The following is a 12,618-nucleotide window of genomic DNA, read 5'->3' as shown; positions in this document are numbered from 1 at the left end:
TCAGTCATGTCTGTCAACTGGGCACCTCAAGACGGGGAGATGGGATGGATACTTGGTTGCCTTATCCACTTGTGTGTGCAGGGGGCAGGGAGCCACCTGGATGTCCGGCAGGCAGAAGTACAGTGGGGTTTGAACTGAGGCAGGGGTGGGCCAGCTGGGTTGTCAGCTCTGTGCCTCCTTGGAGACATCAGGAAGAGCTGAGCTGGTCTTTAGTCTCTGGGGCTCCCCCAGGGATCCGCCTTACCTTGTCCTTAGACACTTAGCATTTTTAAAGTTTTCTTAAAAAAATAACCAATTTTATGAAGGTAGAGATCAGATGCTGAGTCAGTTTCTGGCAGGAAGCAAATCTGAGCAGCTGTGCAGGCTGTGAGGGCCAGCCTAGGGTCACTCGCAAAGGCTGCACCGGACAGAGGGCCAGCCATGCTCCCGTCTTGGGTAGTGGGCGGGCTGCTCAGCAGCAAGCTTTGCCATCACAGCTCTGTGATTTCCAGAGGGCTCTCCATGATGACGTCTCGAAGCTTATGCAGAGGGGTGGACTTGGCCGACTCTGTGCGGGCGTTGCGCTCAAAGGCAGTGGCCTCAGAGGCTGTCAGAGTCTCCAGTGAGCGGTCCAGCCCCTTCTGGTCGTCCTCTGGCAAACTGTTGAGATCAGTGGCCAGCAGTGTGCCTGTGCTGCCGTGTACCATGTGGATTCCATCTGGCCCCTTGAGCTCCATGGGTGGCTTGTGTCGGAAACGGAGGCTGCCCTGGCTTGGGCTGTGGTCCCCAGGTTCCTCCTCTAGGTCAGTGTGGATCAGCTGCAAAAGGAGGGACACCCTCATGACTCAGAAATGACAGTGTGCTGAAGGCTGTGCCTGGGGTGTAGGCAGGTCACCCCAGAACCACACTGGCTGTGATCCACTTCCTCCTTACCTCATCTAACATCCACCCAACAGGCCTGCCAGCCTTCTCAGATGGAGGGCAGAGGCTGGATATTAAAAGGTTCACTAACTGTCCTCAGGCACATGGGTGTCAGCCTGGACACTGTGGTATATGGGTTTGTAACCAAGTTGACAGTAAAGAATGACCAGGATGGATCTCCAGAAGAGGAGCACTTTGGTCCTGCTGCAGGCTTTCTGCCCGCTTCGTAGCGTAAACCCGGGTGGAAATGGACATTTTGGGGAAGCCAGTCAGTTGCTGGAACAGAAATGCCCAAGGTGTGCAGGCCTGCTTGGCCCTCCTGACCTGTTTCTTAAGGTGAAGGCCCCTCAGAAAGTAGTTTTAGGGTTTCTGGACACTGAGAACCACTACTTTTTGAGCCCACATCATTTTTAGGAAAGACCCCACAGCATCCAGACACCACAGCCTCCTTACTGACTTCCTGGAGCAGCTCCTGGGTTTTCTAGGTTTTAGAAGAGCAGATAATTCCCAGTAAGAGGGTTGGGAGAGAGAGGGAGAGAGAGAGAAAAACGCGAGCATCCCCAGGAATGGGGCACGGCACACAGTTTCCCCGCGCCCGAGGCTATCTCACTACCTCAGAGATGGAGGAATGGCAGGAGGAGGCTTTTTGTACCATCCGTTGTGCAAAGAGTTTTTTGAGCCGTAGGTAATCCTCCAGGACCACCTTCAGCAGCGAACCCTGAGGGAGGGAGAAGGTTAACTCCCCTTTTAGGTTGGTGCCTGCCCAGCCCCTTACACACCCACGGCAGTCACGGTACCGGTATCCAGTCCTAATGCAGAGGATGGGAAGAGCCTGAAAACTAACCTTCCAGATCCAAAGATACCACAGGCCGCTGAGCTTACTGACCCTAGTTCGCAAACTCCCTTCACTCCTGATAGAAGGTAGGTCCAGATAAACCATCCCCTTACGTTCTTGAGTAGGGGTCAAATTCAGACGGGGCCTGGGTACTGGACCCCGCAGGAGAGGGCTCACCTTAATAGGCCCCTCTCGAATGATCTGGCCCAGCTTGGCAATGTTGTCGTACTCCTGGATGGCTGCTCGCAGGTATCTGTCATCGTCGGGTTTGACTGCCGCAGGCTCACGTCCAAAAGTTCCCTGGGGGAGAGAGAACATTGGCTGGAGCAGAGAGGTTGACATCCTAGGCAGCCAGGGTTGGGAACCACCCTCCAAAGTCCTGAGCTCGGCCACAGGGTGCTTCCCTGGCTCACATGGGTGCGGGTGGGGCTGTTCCATAGGTCTGCGATCTCACTCAGGTTCTCGGGGAGGTCGTCCTCGTGATCAGCCTGCGCAGCCAGCTCCAGGTTCCGGCAGAAGGGGTCCAGCCATACAGGGTTGGCTCTGCAGTTGGGGAGTGGCACAGAGCAGACAAGATGCCTTCATAGCCTTGCCTCTGAGATTGTCTGTTCCCTTGGTCAGCCACCGTGCCTTCGGCAGGTCTGCACAGGAACTCTGCCATAGCATTTATGGCTACATCCTTCTGTCCTAGGATCCTGTTAGAGCTAGGACTGAGTGCCAACCTGGGTCAGCTTTCTCAGGGAGGCCTCACCCTCTTCCTATGCTCCCTTTGTAATTGGGACCTTGACGACACATTTCTGAGAGTGCAGAGACATGTCAAGACCACTAGGGGGAGCCCACACTCCATGTTTCAGCCAGTGTGGGGGCTGCTACAAGTACTTCTTGTTCTCTGGGTCCTGCAGAGATCTCCAAGGGGGAGATCTGCAGAATTGCGGAGTCTACGCACCCGTCGAAGGAGTATTTGTTGGTATTGGGCATGTCCATGATGTCAATGAAGCCACGGTTCCCTGCAGAAAGAGAATTTGAGTGAAGAGGAAGAGGGTTCAGCCAAGGGGAGGACCAGGCCACCTTAACCTGACCGGCAACGGCCTTCACTCACTCACCTGCAGAACCAGCCACAATGGCCTTTAGCTTTCTCTTGTGTCTAGAGAGAGAGGGAAGGAGGAAGAGGGAGCAGGGAGAGAAAGAGTGTCAGTCAGCTTCATAATGGAAGCTGGCCTGTTATATCTGGTCCTTGGCCCTGCCTGCCTTGGCGCCCACTGTCCAGGAGACATCGGCTATTTCTGGTTCAGGCCGGAGGTGGGGACACTCACATGGTCCTGTAGTACCAGTTCATGAGGACGAAGAGCATGGCAGCCAAGAAGAGAAGGATGGCCAGGACAATGATGGCCATCTGTGGAGAGAGCAGGCCGGCCATCAGCAGGTTGGTCCAGGGACGCAACCCAGACCGCGGGGGACAGACACAAACAAGCGTACCTGCAGGGCAGACATGTCATCTGGAAGCTGAACGGAGATGGCAGGCTGCACGTCCAGTACGTTGTAGTTCCGGAAGAGATTCCGAAGCTGCTCCTTGTTCTCATCGATCATCTGGATGACCCTGTATAGGAGCCACAGTGTCTGCTCTATCTCAGCCCACCCACCGCCTCCCAGAACCACCCTCCATCCCGGGGCAGTGTGTTCTGCTCCCACCAAGAGCTCCAAATGCTTACCCGCTGCCCTGAAGCCCTGCAAGAGAAAGGCCAGCGCACTGGGAGAACATGGCATCTTGCAGGGCCCCAGGTGTGTGTCCAGGGTCCTTATGGACCCCAAACAAATGGACTGTTTCATGGACAAGGAGGAAGTAGTGGTTTGACTAGGAATGGCCACAATAAGCTCATAGACTTGAATGATTCGTCACCAGGGAGCGGCACTATTAGGAGGTGTGGCCTTGTTGGAGGAAGTGTGTCACTAGGGGGTGGGCACCGAGGTTTCAGATGCTCAAGCAAATTTCAGAGTCTCACTCTGCCTGCTGCTGTAGATCAGGATATAGAACTCTCAGATTCTTCTATCACACCATGTCTGCCTGGATGCTGCCACGCTTCCCCCCACGACGATAACGAACTAAACCTCTGAACCATAAGCCAGCCCCGATTAAATGTTCTCTATGAGAGTTGCGGTGGTCACGGTGCCTGTTCACAGCAGTAGAAGCTGAACTAATCTGAGAGGCCCAGGGGGATGAGCGTGCTCCTGCTGCCTCGCTGTACTCTTCCCTTGCCCTGACCATACAATGAGGCTGATGATAAAATCTGTGCCTTCTCCCCATAACAGGCGGTCAAAACGCGACCCCTCCCACACCTACCTGTCCACATCCAGGATGCGGTTCGTGTCGCGGTTGACCACGTGGATGAGCAGCTCTGTCTGTGCGAAGTTCACCCTTCCTTTCATATCCACGTGGAACTGGGGAGAAGGGAGTTTATGGGTATAAAGACACATGGCTTGCACTGGGGATGCATGCTTCTGGCAGGCATCATGAAGGAACCCATCCCACCTGTCTGGTGATATCTATCGCTGCTGACTCTCCCTGACTTGGCTGCTAACTCCCACACAGGGCTCATTCACTGTCAGCCTTGTTTACAGACAAGGAAATGGAGGTCCACAGACCATGTGGCTATGAAGTGATAAAGGAGGGGCCTCAGCTGTCCTGTCTCTTCCGATCGCCCCAGTCCTGGGGCCCCAGGACACCTGCACGTCATCGGTGTTGACAATGGCGCCCGTGATGTTGGACAGCAGGCGAATGAACTCTTCCTCGAAGCCACGCACGCGGTCGGGGATCTCATTGATGACTATCTTAACGCGCTGGTCATCCCTCAGGATGTAGATGCCAATGATGGCGGTGTCATTGTGACCCGCCAGGTCTCGGGCCATGATGTCTACCACAAAATAGCCAGGGCTGTAGGCCATGAAGAGGTCAAAGGTGCGCAGGATGCCGTCCACACTCCCTGTTAAAGAGTCCAGGGGTGGCACAGCTCAGAGGCCACACGCACTGATGATAAATCCTGCCCCCGCCATATCCTCGTGGAAGTCACAGTTCTTCACCCTGAGCGTGGGGCTTATGGGTACACGCTATCATGCCTGCGGCTGAAATCTCCTGACATTTAACAGTTGCTCCAGTTTCATATTAACACTGCATTTTAAAAATTATTTATGATTTAATATATATGAACACACTGTAGTGGTCCTCAGACACACCAGAAGAGGGCATCAGATCCCATTACAGATGGTTGTGGTTGCTGGGATTTGAACTCAGGACCTCTGGAAGAGCCATCTATGAATCATCTCTCCTGCCCAAAGAAGACCAGAGTGTGATGACTATTTCTTAGCTCTGTAGGGTCTTCCCCCTGCACTAGACCAGTGGCTCTCAATCTTCCTAAGGCTGCTCCCCTTTAATACAGTTCCTGATGCTGTGGATGCCCCCAACCATAACATTATATTCAATGCTACTTCATAACCGTAATTTTGCTACTGTTATGAATTGTAATATAAACATCTAATATGCAGACGGTCTTAGGCGACCACCGTGAAAGGGTCACTTGACCCCCAAACAGGTTACAACCCACAGGTTAGAGAACGCTGCGTGTAGACACGTGTACTCCAGAATTCCACAAATATAACAGAGAGATGACGACCTAGACTAGTGGTTCTCAACCTGTGGGTCCTGACCCCTTTGGGGAGGGGGGTCACGCAAGCATTGGAAAACACAGATATTAAATTATGGTTCGTAACAGTAGCAAGGCTACAGTTACGAAGTAGCATTGACACATTGGCGATTGGAGGCCACCACATCATGAGGCACTGAATTAAAAGGGTCTCAGCATTAGGAAGATTGAGAACCACTGGCCTAAATGACTCTAAAAAAGGCAGAAGACCTAGGTCCAAGGCCCACCACTTTTCTAGCCATGTGACAAGTTCCCTAGCTTCTCTGCAAGCTGGTTTATTAAAGTAAGAGCAGTGGGGGATGGGATTGCGGCTCAGTGGCAGGGTTTGTTCATCACACTCAAGGCTCTGGGTTTGGTTCCTAGCATCACATTTAAAAAAGCACAGTTGGAGCTCAGGAGATCTCAACTGATCTTAACTCAAGCAAGGGGGATCTGAACTTAACCTGGACAGACCAGGTAGACGTCTCAGGAAAGATGAAGGTTGGGACAGTGTCAGGAAATGAAGGCAGACAGGTCGGTGACCAGGGGTGTGGCTTGTATGAATCTAGAACCCAATAAAGATGGTAGGGGACTATGAGGTTAGAAGCAGGGACCAAAAGGAAGATACAGGAGCCTTGGATTTCAGGCCAAGACTTTCTGGACATCAAGACGGACACACCCCACATCAGATGGGGAGTAGTAGACAGCTTGGAGGCTCTGCCCCAGAGTGTGTCGCTCACTCACTCACACAGATAAAAACCCAGGCAACGTGTGCCACCACAGCTTGGTTCCCAGCTCCCCAGTGCCTTGGCAAATGTGTGAGACACAAGAGAAAGGGTACAGATGTGGAGGGCGGCATGGAGGGAGAGGTGGATGACAGAGAGAGGGACGGATAGTTAGATAAGAAGGTAAGAAAACCAAAGAGGCCTGGGGTACAGCTGTTGACCGAGGGCTTACCCAAAATGCATGGTGCTCCAGGCTTCATTTCCAGTACCCCATAAACTTGGTGTGGTGGTATATGAGTGTAATCCCAGCACTCAGGAGGTGGAGGCAGGAGAATCAGTCATGCAAGATCCTTTGCCTTAACTGAGACAGGATCTCCCTAACTGGCCCTTGGCTGTCCTGGAACTCGGTATGCAAACCAGGCTGGCCTCAAACTCACAGCATCTGTCTGCCTCTGGCACCTGAGTACTGGCATTAAAGGCTTGCCCTGCCATGTATGGCTTGGGATCATTCTTGTCTACAGAGAGAGCTTGAAGCCAGATGGGCTACATGCTACATGATGCCCTGCTGTTTAAAGAGATAGTAAATCAAGGCCAGTGACATGACTCAGTGGGTGGAGGCACTTGCCACCAAGCCCGATGACCTGCTTTTGATCCCTGGAGATTCACACAGTGAAGGAGAGAAACCAGTGGCTCCAAAGTTGTCTTCTGACACCTCTACACACGTTCTGTGGGTGTGCACCACACTCCTTTAAATAAACAGAAACACCTCCCCCCCACATACATATAGAAAAAGAATAAACGTGTATATAAATAGACAGAAATGAGATGGTAAAGGATAAATAGACCGGCAGAAACTGCACGGGTGAACAGAAGGGCTGACGTGGATGGCCACCTGGGTCCCGTGCTCACACAGACTCCATCTCTGGACTGAAGTTCATGTAGTGACAGGGGCTCCTACCCATGGTGAAGACCTGGCCCACATCCTCAGAGTCGTTGGCCAGGGCCCGGAAGTAGTGGATAGCCAGAATGCCATAGAAGACCAGGCTGTTGTTGCCAATGTCCGCATCCAGGGCCAGCACCTGGATCAACTCCGAGCCTACCTTGGCATCGGTGGCCACTCCTGTGGGAACAGGCAGGCCACATAAATGTCAGGGAAGGAGCCGCCCATGCCCTCAGGCCCTGGCTGGTCCCTGCACCTGCGGTATACTCAGCCTTGGTGAAGCGTGGCGGCTGGTCATTGATGTCTTCCAGCACAACGCGCACCTCCTGCAGCGTGAGATCGGTTAGCAGATCGAGGGCTGGGGAGGGTCCTCGGGGAGGGGTCCAGCTGCGATTGCTGGACGCTTTGACGATGAAGGAGAAGATGGCTTCCGTCTCCCGATCCAGGTCTCTAAGCACTAGCAGGCGTCCGTCAGGTTGGAGGTGGAAATTCTTGTCCTCGTTACCAGCTGCGGGTGGACAGGGCACAGGTGAGTGGAAGGCCACCCGGAGTCCTCTTCAAACCTAGGGCGGGTGGGGTGCTGGCTCCGTGGACCCCACCTGCGATGAAGTAATACACAACAGCATTGGGGCCCTCATCTGCGTCCACCGCGCCTGTCACGTTGCCCACAAGGGTGCCACGGGGGGAGTGTTCAGGCACCGTCAGCAGCTGGTACTGAGGGCTTCCCTTCTGTAAGAGAGGAGGTTGTTACAGGAGGCCCAAGCTTCAGCCCTGGCCAGAGGACATTTGGTACCTACCCTGTGGGTCTGAGGCCTTTACTGCCTGAGATTGTGCGGAACAACTGTAATGTCCATGAGACCAGGGCCTGACCTTTACTGATGTATTCCCAGTATCTGAATGCATGTTCCATCAAGTGTCTGTATGCTTATGTGCATGCACAGTTTCTATGAGATATCATATATGTGTGTGTGCATATATACACATATAAACACATACATATATGTATATATACATGCATATACATATATGTATATATACATAACACATATATACATATATACATACACACATATATACATATATATCCATATACATGTATACATATACATACATGCATACACATACATATATACATATCCATACATATCCATATATCCATATATACATATATACATACACATATACATATATGTATGGAAGCCACACCAGGGCCCTTCAGTCCCACTGTCCTTCTGGCTGAGTTTTGGCTCAAGACTCCAGAGCCAATTTTTATGTATATACATACATACATATATACATACATACATACATACATACATACATGCATACATACATACATACATACATGATGAACATGACTGTATGTGTATGCACAGATACTGGGCATTTTTGCCTGGTTTTTGGGTCACTTGAGTGGTGCCTTGCAGTAGTGCACAATTTTGAATGCCACAGCTGTCTGTTGGGAGCTCGCCTAGGTGGAAGCGCACTGCATGCTAACCCAGTGTGTACCAGGGCAGATGTGGGCTCCCAGGAAGGAAGGCCCTGTGGGGGTGTCACTGGTACAGGGGAGGAGTGAGCTCACAGGAGGCCTCACAAAGAGGGGTTCGTTGTCATCGATGTCTTCCAGGGCCACCTGCAATGGCTGCATCGTCTCGTATGGCACTGGCTGGCCCAGGTCGCTGGCCACCAAGATGAGCTAGAGGCGAAGGAACCCAGTCAGAGTGGAAAGATGGGGTTGGAGGTCGGCTTAGGGCCCCAGGGGCAGTTCAGGAGAAATCCACGCAGCTCCACCCCACCCCACCCCAGACCTGCCCCCTCACACTGTACACTGCCTGCTTCTCACGGTCCAGGCGCTGCGCTGTCTGGATGAGGCCGCTAATTGGGTCAATGGTGAAGTACTCCCAGTCACGGTTGCCTGTTGTCTTCAGGAAGCTGTAGCGTACTGCTCCGTTGAGGCCTTCGTCCTTGTCTGTAGCATAGACTTCATACACATTGGAACGTAGTGGGATCTCCTGTGTGTATGGGGAGAGGGGTCACGGGGAGGGGACACATGGGCATGACAAGTCCCAGAGCCAGGCTGTGATGAGCTCTTGCCTCAAGTGCCTTCACTCCCTTAAGTTTGGGCTCAGACCTGGAGAAAGCCTAACTGTAGTCATACACAGGCCCTGCGCTCAACCCCCTTCCGTTCCTCCCAGCAAGAACATGGTTCTTGATTGTTAGAAACCTCTCAGCTCACCCAGCCTTCACTGTTTTCTTGTTATTCATGACAAGCAGAAGTCCAAGAGGTAGTGATAAAAGCAGGGTCACAGATAATTACTTTATAAATGCTGGCTTTTCAGGAGACATGATATCCCCAAATACAGAGCCCTTGAAGGGAAGGCTTAGCAAATGCAGTCTGTGGTGTGGAAAAGAATTAGATTATAATTAATTTATGTTCCTGTCCCTTTCACAGAGACGGATTTGAAGTGGTTGAAAGAATATGTGAATTATAATGAGATTGGATGAGTTAAAAAAAATTAGGGTACAGTTGGTATAAAATGGAAGCTGGAGGCAAAGTATGTGTCTTAAGTCTCTGCGGGGTCAGGACACTGCGAGCTCCCTGGTGGGCAAAGCAAAAAGGGCTGATGGGTCACTGAGTTATGACACTAGGTCCAGTGTTTTCCAGAGCTTAGTCTTGGGGTCATTCTCTCCTACAGGACCATCAAAAAGGAGACAGAATAACAGGATGGTCTCAGCATGGATGTTCTGAGCTTCGAGACCTGCCTGAGTTTATGAGGCAAAAGACAAGCTAGAGATAGCCCAATTATTCCAAGGATCGCTGAAGCCTTTGGGTAGCCAGGAAGAGCAGAAGGCAGAGTATTTGTCCCTGATGGTAGAGCAAACACCGAGAGAGGCTGAGCCGTGTATTTTGGCATCACGGGGCCAGCAGCAGACGGAAGGGACTTGTTTCTATTTTGAACTATGTCTGAGGGGAAGTGGGTGACAGAGAACCAGATACACTGTCTACAAGCCAGGGATGCTGTGTGTGCTATTATTATCCCGTTCTCAAGAGGAGAACAAGACGGGTCGCTGGCTCATGATCATTTGGCCAAAGAGCTACCCTTGAACCCTGATCTTTCCCTAGAAGTCCTGCCCGCAGGACGAGCCAGTAACACCTTTCCTGTGCGGCACTGGGCAAGTCTAGCCTCAATGTCCACATTCTCGCAGTGGGGACTTCTACTCTGTCAGGCGGCGAATGCCAGTTGGGGCAGCAGGGTGGATGTGGAAACCGCACGTCGGTGGGCAGTGAGGCCGGGGATCAGGGCTACCTCTTTGATGTGCAGAACGGTGCCATTGGGTGGACGCACGAAGATGGGGCGGTTGTCATTGACATCGATAACCTCCACCAGGAGCATTGTGGTTCCCCAGAGTGGGGGCTCCCCACCATCCGTAGCCACTACGGTCAGGTTGAACCTCTCATAGGACTGCAGTGGCCGCTGCGTGGTCACCAGGCCGGAGTCCATGTCCACAGAGAAAGCCTCTGGCAGTGGGAGAGAGCAAGCAAACATCCTGGCTGAGACAGCCTTCCTGTTCCCTCCTTCTCCTCCTCTCCCTGGCCCAGGGTGGTAGACATGGCAGCCTGCCCCTCCCCACCCTCTAAGCCCTCCTGGGCAGGTGAAGACAGCCACATACCCATGCCAGGACCCTCGAGAGAGTAGGTCAGCTGGCCATTGGAGCCCTCGTCCTGGTCAGTGGCCAACATGGTGATGACCGAGGTGCCTGCTGGTTCATTCTCGTACACGCTCGTGCTGAACTGCGGTTTGGAGAACTGTGGCCGACAGTCATTGACATCAAGTACTCGGATCACCACCTGGGGGGATCGCAAGACCCTGAAAGGGGCTGCCTTAGGAAACCCCATCACACAAGGGTAAGGTGGGGGAGAGGAGGGACAGGCCACCACCTTGGGTGAAAGGTCCTGACATTTAATTAGTAAATTAATGTATGTTCCAAGACAGGGTCTTTCTGGGCTGTCCTAGAAACTCACAATGTAGATAGACCAGGTTGGCCTCGAACTCACAGAGATCCCCCTGCCTCTCCAGTGGTGGGATTTAAGTTATGTGCCACCACACCCATCTGTATTGTTTATTTTTTGAGACCGGGACTTAGGCCGGGGTGTGGCTCAGTTGGTAGAGTGCTGATCTCTTTGTAGCTGGCTCTGGGCTCTGTCTCTATCACTTCATATACCAGGCATGTTTGTACATGTGATAAAATCCTAGCACTTGGGAGGTAGAGGCAGGAGGATCAGGAGTTCAAGGTCACCCTTAGCTATAAAATGTTTGAAACGACCCTGGGATACTGTTGTTGCAGCATCTCCAAGGCTGAGGCCAGCATAAGCTATATAGTGAGACTCTGTCCCAAAACTTAATAAATTAATAAGCAAATGAATGAGCCACAGGTGAAAATGGCTAGTTGGTAGTTAGCTTTTGTTGGGCACCTTAAGATTCTGGGTCGCACCTAGGTGCACTTGGCTGTTCACGTAGCATTTGGGAATGAGAGGTTTCTCTCAGACAGCCAACAGCCAGGAAGCCCAGCAGCCAGTCTCATTTCTTTCCTGCCACCATGCCCAAGGAGGCTGGTGGCTCGCCCGGAACAGTCATTCTCTATGAACTTGGCTTGCTGCCTCCCGTCCTGGGCAGGCTGGTACCCTCACCTGTACTGAGTTCTCTCGACGGTTACTGGCCACATCCCCAGGGTTGTCTTTGGCCAAGGCAGTTAGGATATAGTGGTCCTTCTTCTCTCGGTCCAGAGAGGACAGCACATAGATGTCACCCTAGTTGGAGGAGGAAGGTTTCAGGTGATTCATCAATTTAACATGTTTACTGAGCACCTACTATGGGCAGATAGTGTTATTTAAGGGTTTACTGAGCATCTACTATGGCCAGGGTCTATATTAACACTCTGAAGAGGAACAGTAGTCTCTCTGGTGTCCCGCTTCTGGTGTTCTTCTCAACCTCACTACCACATTCTATACAGGATGGAGTGACTAGCCCAGGCTAACCAACTGCCTGACCACAGCCTAGCATAGAGTTTGCATTCAGTCGCTGTTCTTAATGCCTGTCTGCTCAGCTCACAGGAGTAAAACCTCCCGAAGGGAAGTATGCAGTGGGACATAAAGGGCAAGAAACCTTAGTTCCAGGAACTGCAGAAGGCTCTGCTGACACTCCTGCCCATTGCAAAGCTGACTCCTCACATTGGAAACAGCAGCTTCAACCAGATCCCAGACTCACCAGACCATCTTTTCCTCCATATTTTCTACTATGGGGATTTGTGGGTTCCACCCTTTGGGGTACCATTCCTCTTTCCATATTGACTATAGGACTGGACTATGCATACAGCAGGTGCTCAAATACCACACCCAATTCCCACAGTGCTCCTCAGCCTCTTGCAACAGTCTCAAGAAGTGGTCCCCTGGACTTGTTTAAAGTTTTGGGACGTGTCACCAAAGGGCCAGTTCCTAAAGCTGGGGCCACTTTCTTCTATTTGTGGGTCACAGTGTTAACCACC

General features: G+C 52.0%; 1 protein-coding gene across 2 annotated transcripts in view; it reads right to left on the bottom strand.

The window, feature by feature from the left end:
* Positions 1 to 341: 341 nt before the first annotated feature.
* Positions 342 to 12,618, bottom strand: part of CDH23 (cadherin related 23) — a gene marked incomplete at its 5' end in the record, with an annotated part of 329,115 nt that continues 316,838 nt past the window's right edge. Inside the window, 18 exons of one of the 2 annotated variants that reach the window (XM_080938106.1) lie at positions 342 to 797; positions 1,514 to 1,618; positions 1,913 to 2,035; positions 2,149 to 2,278; positions 2,682 to 2,742; positions 2,839 to 2,879; positions 3,049 to 3,128; positions 3,212 to 3,332; positions 4,074 to 4,171; positions 4,457 to 4,713; positions 7,093 to 7,254; positions 7,331 to 7,582; positions 7,674 to 7,803; positions 8,657 to 8,770; positions 8,895 to 9,086; positions 10,383 to 10,594; positions 10,747 to 10,924; positions 11,765 to 11,884. In XM_080938106.1, coding sequence (XP_080794232.1) covers positions 471 to 797; positions 1,514 to 1,618; positions 1,913 to 2,035; positions 2,149 to 2,278; positions 2,682 to 2,742; positions 2,839 to 2,879; positions 3,049 to 3,128; positions 3,212 to 3,332; positions 4,074 to 4,171; positions 4,457 to 4,713; positions 7,093 to 7,254; positions 7,331 to 7,582; positions 7,674 to 7,803; positions 8,657 to 8,770; positions 8,895 to 9,086; positions 10,383 to 10,594; positions 10,747 to 10,924; positions 11,765 to 11,884 — 2,703 coding nt within the window. In that variant the 3' untranslated portion in view covers positions 342 to 470. The remainder of the gene's footprint in view (positions 798 to 1,513; positions 1,619 to 1,912; positions 2,036 to 2,148; positions 2,279 to 2,681; positions 2,743 to 2,838; positions 2,880 to 3,048; positions 3,129 to 3,211; positions 3,333 to 4,073; positions 4,172 to 4,456; positions 4,714 to 7,092; positions 7,255 to 7,330; positions 7,583 to 7,673; positions 7,804 to 8,656; positions 8,771 to 8,894; positions 9,087 to 10,382; positions 10,595 to 10,746; positions 10,925 to 11,764; positions 11,885 to 12,618) is intronic. The other variant, XM_080938107.1, reaches the window with a different exon arrangement.

This window comes from Micromys minutus (genome assembly GCF_963924665.1).
Source record: "Micromys minutus genome assembly, chromosome: 25".
Taxonomy (NCBI): domain Eukaryota; kingdom Metazoa; phylum Chordata; class Mammalia; order Rodentia; family Muridae; genus Micromys; species Micromys minutus.
The sequence above is the reverse complement of the archived record's forward strand: the minus strand, read 5'-3'. Positions and strand labels throughout refer to the sequence as shown.